The sequence below is a fragment of the Homalodisca vitripennis genome, unplaced genomic scaffold (assembly GCF_021130785.1).
Source record: "Homalodisca vitripennis isolate AUS2020 unplaced genomic scaffold, UT_GWSS_2.1 ScUCBcl_1890;HRSCAF=6079, whole genome shotgun sequence".
Taxonomy (NCBI): Eukaryota; Metazoa; Arthropoda; class Insecta; order Hemiptera; family Cicadellidae; genus Homalodisca; species Homalodisca vitripennis.
The window spans coordinates 50,122-56,970 of NW_025778043.1; the positions used below are offsets into that span (position 1 = coordinate 50,122).

A 6,849-nucleotide genomic window follows, 5' to 3' on the forward strand; every position below is an offset into this window, starting at 1 on the left:
CACAATTTTATTTTATCATGGTGAAGTTAACTTACTGGTTAGCTTATTAACTACTTTGATTTCAGATATATCATACATCAGATACATTAATGGATTTTATACATTAGCAAAACTCCAAATAATACTTAAAGTTATCTACATATTTACAGAAAAAACTCATCAAAAGAGTATAAAAATAAGGTTAACAAATAATGTTTCAGTAGTTTTTTTAATCTGTCATAATTTTGCTCATTTTGAATATTAAGAGGAATATTAAACAAGAATTTTTTACCAATGAAAATAGTTTTCTTTTCATAAAACTTTAGTCTATGTTGTTTACCTTTTATATCTTAAATTGTAAACATGGTGATTAAAAATATTATTTAGGTTGTTATATTTTTTTTACATCTTAAACAGTTTTATAAAGTAACACATGTTACACAGTCCTAATTTAAAGTCGAGAATAATATGGTTTCACAAGCAACCCATCATGTGACAAACTGTCAAATGCTTTGGTAAGATCAAGAAAAACTCCCAATAACTTTTTCATTTCTGTCAATAATTGAGTCTTTAATGGATAAATTTTACACATGCTTGTAACTGTGGATTTGCTCAGTCGAAAACCATGTCGATCATTATCGAGTAATTGATTCAATTCCAAATATTTCATAAGCTGATTATAAACTACTTTTCAAAAACTTGTTAGAATACAGGTAACAATGATATATGTCTATAACTTGATAGGTATTTTGTGTTTACTTTTATATGAAGAGGTATTACCTTACCAATTTTTAATTTTCATGGGAAAAAAATCATAAACTAATGATGAGTTAATAATGTGCATGAGTGGCTTGGAGATAAAGGGGAATGATTGTTTTACCAAAGGCATTGGAATATCATTACTGTGTTGTTCTATAACAGGTACCAAATATTGAGGGCAACGTAAAGGCACTGTTCCGGCGAGGGTTAGCAAATATCGGGCTCAATGAACATCAGGAGGCGCTGGCGGACTTGCACGCGGCGCTAGTATTGGCTCCCCCCGACCAGAGACCGGCCATACTGAGTGAGATCTCACGAGTGAACCGCTTCCTCCACAGTTACCAACAGGCCGAGCGACTCCTGTGCGCTCGCATGTTCCGCACGTGACCTTCCCACACACCTCCCAACCTTCTGTGATATGTTAGACTGGCTCCACACTTTTCTACTTTTAATATTCAGTTGCTGTATTTTGTTGCATAGGAATAATGGAATAATTATTAACATTGTAGATACAGTACAATGTTTCTAACTTTATAACTGATTTACCAGATTTTAAGAAACTTATCTTTTGCCAACTTCTCAATGGGTTTTTATATAATAATTATTGTTTGAAACCAGCTGTGATCTCTTGATGATTTAGCACTCTGACCAAGAGTGCTTTTAACCACTTTCTTGAATTCCTAGAGAAGTGATTAAACAGAATTTTTATCTCCCAATAACATTGCAGTTGTTTGAAAATGTAGTTGAATAATTATTTGTTCAAAGTACTGCAGTTTAAGTTTTCCTACACCATCTATCATGGGGAACAGCTATCCAGAACACACATGAAACCATTGAACATTTGCATATATGTTAACAGTAATATCCAATAACTCTTATAGAATAAAAATTTGGACTGAAATCATTTAATATACCCTAGATTTATGTTTCTTTGTTCCTACAAGTACTTTTTATGAATCAATCTCTGTTGAAATGTTCATGTATATAACCTATATTGAATGTTTTGAAGGTTCAATTCATAGAAAAGTTATAATATAACAATATAATTCCCAAATATTATTGTACATTTTAAAAGTAGCCATTATATTGGAACTTAAATATGTTCTAAAACATTTTTAAATTAATTTTATTTTTGCTAAACAAGCTTTTTTGCCTTGGAAAAAAGGTTGCTTTGGGATTGAAAGCTTATAATCAGTAAAGTTGTGAGCAATTGCTTAATGTGCATGAGTATGATTATTGAATGTTGGTTTTAAAATTTAGGTGAAATAATTAAAAAATAATTCCCATCCTTGGGTGTAGATTATTTCCTTCCAGTTTTCCAGCTGTAAGGACGTAAAACTGAAAACTAGTTTTCTGTATGGAAATTAGAATCTGTGAGTGAAATGAATGCAATATTAGAGTTAGGAACTTGAAAGTATACAGAGATAAGGCACTTTAATTATTTTTGTATTTTTATATTTACTTGCATACCTAATATGCACTTAATTGTTATAATTATAATAACTAGTGTCAATTAAGGAAATATAGTGTAAAAGTTTATTGTGGAATATAAGTTTGTAAGACTGACGAGTTTGAGACCTTCGCACAAATGAAGCCTTCTTGTGGTTACATCTTCAGTGTGTGAGTTGCTGTTATTTAGAGAGACTGCAGAACTTAGTGCTAGAATGGTAGAGATGTTCATTTCAAATAAAATAAGTTAAGCTGAGATAAATGTATTTGTCAGTCAAAACTAGTTCTAACCAGTCCATCCGTTTGTAAATAGATTTTACTGTTTACACAAGTCAAAACTGATGTCAACTCTTTAGAGACTAGCTGAAAAAATTAGACATAGCAGCCGAAAAGACAATTTTATCATAAGCATTTTTCATAATTTTGCTAATAAGATTGTATCTCATGTTGATCACAATATTTATGGCTACAATGACATTTTTATAGTTTTTCTTAATTCTATCCTCTTTCATTTTTCATATGTACAAGATGATTATTTTATGGTATAGTGTCCTTTTTTTCTAGATAGAAACTATATTTGATTGTTTTTATTAGTTAAATAACTAAATTAAATAATAAAGATGTACATTGATTCAAGATTCAAGATTCAAAATTTCTTTATTTACATAATCGTTAAGATTAGTAATGGCGTCAAATACAAAGTTACTAACTATTACAGTGTAGAACATTAATTAACATATTATAAAACATGTAATGTTACATGATCAGTGATTATTACTTGACACAAATGTTAAAACTGTTAAACATTAAAAATAAAGCAGTGTTAAATGAATACAATCTGGCTGCATATGAAACTTCTACAGAGAAAAATGTACATATGAAATAGAATGAAAAAATCTAAAGTTAACATTGATGATACAAAACGAAACAAGTTGGAGTTAAAAATGGACATGTCAAAGTTTGTGTTAAAATGCTCTATCAAAGTGGTAAAATAATTTCAAGTTAGTGCTAGTTTGAAATGTTGTTTCCAGTTATAGAACTCTGCTAGGCTGTAGAAGGGTCGGTCCTGAAGCCAACTCTTCAGGCGGCGTGGAAACTTTTGTACTTCTGTCTTCTTAAGGTCTTCTGGTAGAGAGTTCCACATTTTGGCGCCAGTGTAGCTGGGTTTCTTCTCAGTCCTACTAAGATGATGCACAGGAAGGCAGTAGTTGGTTGCGTGCCTGGTGTTATGGTGGTGGATCTGTGCTCCATTTCTTGCCGCGTCTGGCGCCTTGATGTGTATATAAGTCACAACTTCTAGAATGTAGATGCTTATGACTGTGAGGATCTTCAGGCTCTTGAAAGTGTCTCTGCATGTTTCTCTTGGTTGAAGGTTCCCTAGAATTCTGATTGCTCTTTTTTGTTTTAGGAAGACACGTTGTAGGTTAGTGTTAGTTGTTCCTCCCCATACAGCTATTCCATAGCGTATGTGTGACTCAAAGAGTGCATAGTATGTAGTCTTGGTAGTTGTGGTGTCACTTATACTTCTCACTCTTCTCAGCACATACAGTCCTGTGCTAAGTTTCTTGCAGAGTAAGTTGATGTGTTGTGTCCACGATAAGGTATTTGGTGGAGCTAACTTCATCAAGTTCTGGTATTCGTGTGACAACTTCTCTGTTTCTTCCTAGTACTAGTTGTTTTGTTTTCTTTTCATTGAGGACAAGGTCATTATTGTGGCAGTATTGGATTGCCATATTTATGGCTGTGAAGGAATCAATTTCTAGTTGTTCTGTGTTTTCTCTGCCAAGTAATAACACTGTATCATCTGCGTACATTAAACAGTTGCAATAGAGCTCAAGGAGTTTAGGAAAGTCGTTTGTAAAGAGTATGTACAGAACAGGGCCTAGAACCGATCCTTGAGGGACTCCTCTTGTGATCTTCTTCGGATGTGATCTTACTAATTCTAGTTTTCCATTGTTATAGTGTTTTATCTCCACCAGTTGTTTTCGGTCTGTTAAATAGCTTTTAAACCACTCTTTTGTTGTTCCCCGAATTCCTAGTGATGACAGCTTTTTAAGGAGATGTTTTGTGGTCAAGACAATCAAAAGCTTTACTATAGTCCAAGCAGAATAGCAGTAGTTTGTATTTCCTTCTTCCTGTTGGTCAATGATGAATTCCACCAGACTAATCAAAGCAGTGGTTGTGGATTTTCCAGGCATAAAACCATGTTGGTATTTTGTCAGAAGTTGATTGTTTGTTAGGTGTTTTAAAAGACGAGATAGAACTATTTTTTCAAAAACTTTTGATATGGTTGGAATTAAGGATATCGGTCTATAATTAGATGGTTGTGCTGTACATCCTTGTTTGTGTTTTGGATATACTTTTGAAAGTTTCAAAGCTAATGGAAAGGTTCCAGTAGAGAATGATTTGTTAGCAATATGAACTAAAGGCTCTATAAGGTCGTCTTTACACAATTTTAATAGCCTAGAGGAGACTTCATCATAACCTGAGGAAGTTTTTGGTTTAAGTTCATTGATAATTTTGGAAATTTCCTCTGGATCAGTTGGGCTTAGGATTAAGTTGGGAATATTTCCCTGTGGGATTGGTTCTGTTAAGTGGTTAGTATTTGGGTTTTTACTTGCTATTGTTTGATCGGCTGCATTAATAAAGTAGGTGTTTAAGTGGTCTACCATTTCCAATGGTTCAGATACTATGTTTCCATTTATGTTGAGATGTGTTAAGGCACTGTTGTCTGATTTTGCTTTTCTTTCTAGATTAATAAAATTCCATATTGATTTTGTTTTGTTTTCAGCCGTTGCAATTGTTGATATTGTGTTTTGTTTCCTCAAGAGACGTAGTTGGAGATCGTATTCCTTCTTTAATAATATGGCAGTTTGCCTATGTTCCTCCCTACCTGTAGTATTATAGATGTTTTGTGCTTTGAGGAAGTCCTTTTTCAACTGGTATGCTGTGGGGTCAGACAGAGCATAATTCTTTTTCCTTCTTCCTTGTCTTGATTTTATTTTTGGACATGCTTCGTTAAGGGCGGTAAGAAGGGTGCTACTAAATTTAGCGTAGGCTTCATCAGCTTCGTCGGTATTATAGACCTCTGTCCAGTTTTGCTGGTTTAAGAGTTCTTTTAGAGACATCAGATTTTCTTCGCTCATATTTCTTCTTTCTGCTATAGTGTGGTTCATAGGGGAGGGTGAGGTATGATTTATAGTGCATATTTGCCCTGTATGGTCTGAAATTCCTGTTTCAATTACTTCTACCTTTAGGTTGTCTTCTGGGATGTTGCTGCATACACAGTCAATTGACGTCCTTGATGTTGGAGTAATTCTGGTAGGTGGGAGGTCTAGCCTATATAAGTTGTAGCTGGTTAAGGTTTCAGTCAATAAAGTAGAGTCATGATTTCTGTTAAGAGAGTCAATATTTATGTCCCCCATTAAGATGACTTGATGTCTGAGTGTCTGTATGGTTTCCAAAGCATCAGATATTGCTTCAAGACCGGTCTCAAGATTACTTTTTGTCCTGTAAACCCCTATGATCGTGAATAGACTTTTACCTATTTTAAGATTTATGGCAGTCATTTCGCATGTGAGTTCAATCGAGAAGTGCTGGATGTTAAGAGCTGTGCTATTGTTTTTTAGGTGATCTTTAATGAAGATTGCAAACTCCTCCCTTTAGGTGATTTTCTCTGCTATATTCTGTTAGCAAGGAGTAACCAATTATTCTTGTGTTGAGCATTGTTTCTTTTTTTTGACCATGTTTCAGTTAGAATTACTACGTCAGCCTTATGCGTGTATAGGAGAGCGTTTATCCTGTCAATTTTGTTTGCAATCCGGTCTGTGTTTTGATGGAGTATAGAGAGAGATTTTTTATTTAGGTTGTTTGTTCGATAGTGGGATTTATTACTAAAAAAGGCTGCAGTTGAAGTGTTGAGGAATTAGGTGATGTAGTTGGAGTGTTTGTCCTGCTGATAACTGGTTCAAGGTCATTATTTTTACCCATAACCTGGCAGTAGAAGTTAATATTTTGTGCAAAAAATTCTTCAGTACTTTGATTTATAGGTTTTATTTTTGCATGTAGGGGTGGTGTTTTACTGAGTTCAAATTTTGGGTTTTCTGATTGATCTGTGCTGGATTTGCCAGTTAGAGTGCAGTGTTTCTTGCTGGATATCCGTGCACTTTTTGTGACCTGAAGGGAGACGCTGAAAAAATTCCTCTTATCACTTCTTTTAGAAGGCTGTTTCCTTTTATTAAATGGCATCTTGTCTACGGATCCAGTCATACTATGACTCAGTTTGTGTGTCAAAGATTGACTGTCTCTCTCAGTCAATTCATGGCTCAGTTTTTTGGTTGGAGTTTGTCTGTTTCTCCAGGTCATTTCGTAACCCAGTTTTTGTGTCAGAGTTTGGCTGTCTCTCTCGGTCAGTTCGTGGGTCAGTTTTTTGTGTCGGAGTTTTGACTGGTTCTCCCTGTCACACTGGGCGTCAGACTGTGTAAAAGTAGGGTTTTTATCTGGAATGTCATTATTAGTAGCATAAAGTCTGGTACTATTAAGAGCTGTCTTAGAAGCCTTTAGGAAACTCTTTAGATGTTCATGGGCCGTTCTGGCTTGTTCAGAAAGTTTTTCTGCAAGTTCTTCACAGTTTTCTGACATGTTGTTTAACAAATTGGATTT

General features: G+C 34.4%; 1 protein-coding gene across 1 annotated transcript in view; it reads left to right on the forward strand.

The window, feature by feature from the left end:
* Positions 1 to 1,561, forward strand: part of LOC124371738 (peptidyl-prolyl cis-trans isomerase D-like) — a 42,878-nt gene extending 41,317 nt beyond the window's left edge. Inside the window, exon 8 of the mRNA XM_046830077.1 lies at positions 901 to 1,561. Coding sequence (XP_046686033.1) covers positions 901 to 1,125 — 225 coding nt within the window. The 3' untranslated portion in view covers positions 1,126 to 1,561. The remainder of the gene's footprint in view (positions 1 to 900) is intronic.
* Positions 1,562 to 6,849: the final 5,288 nt, after the last annotated feature.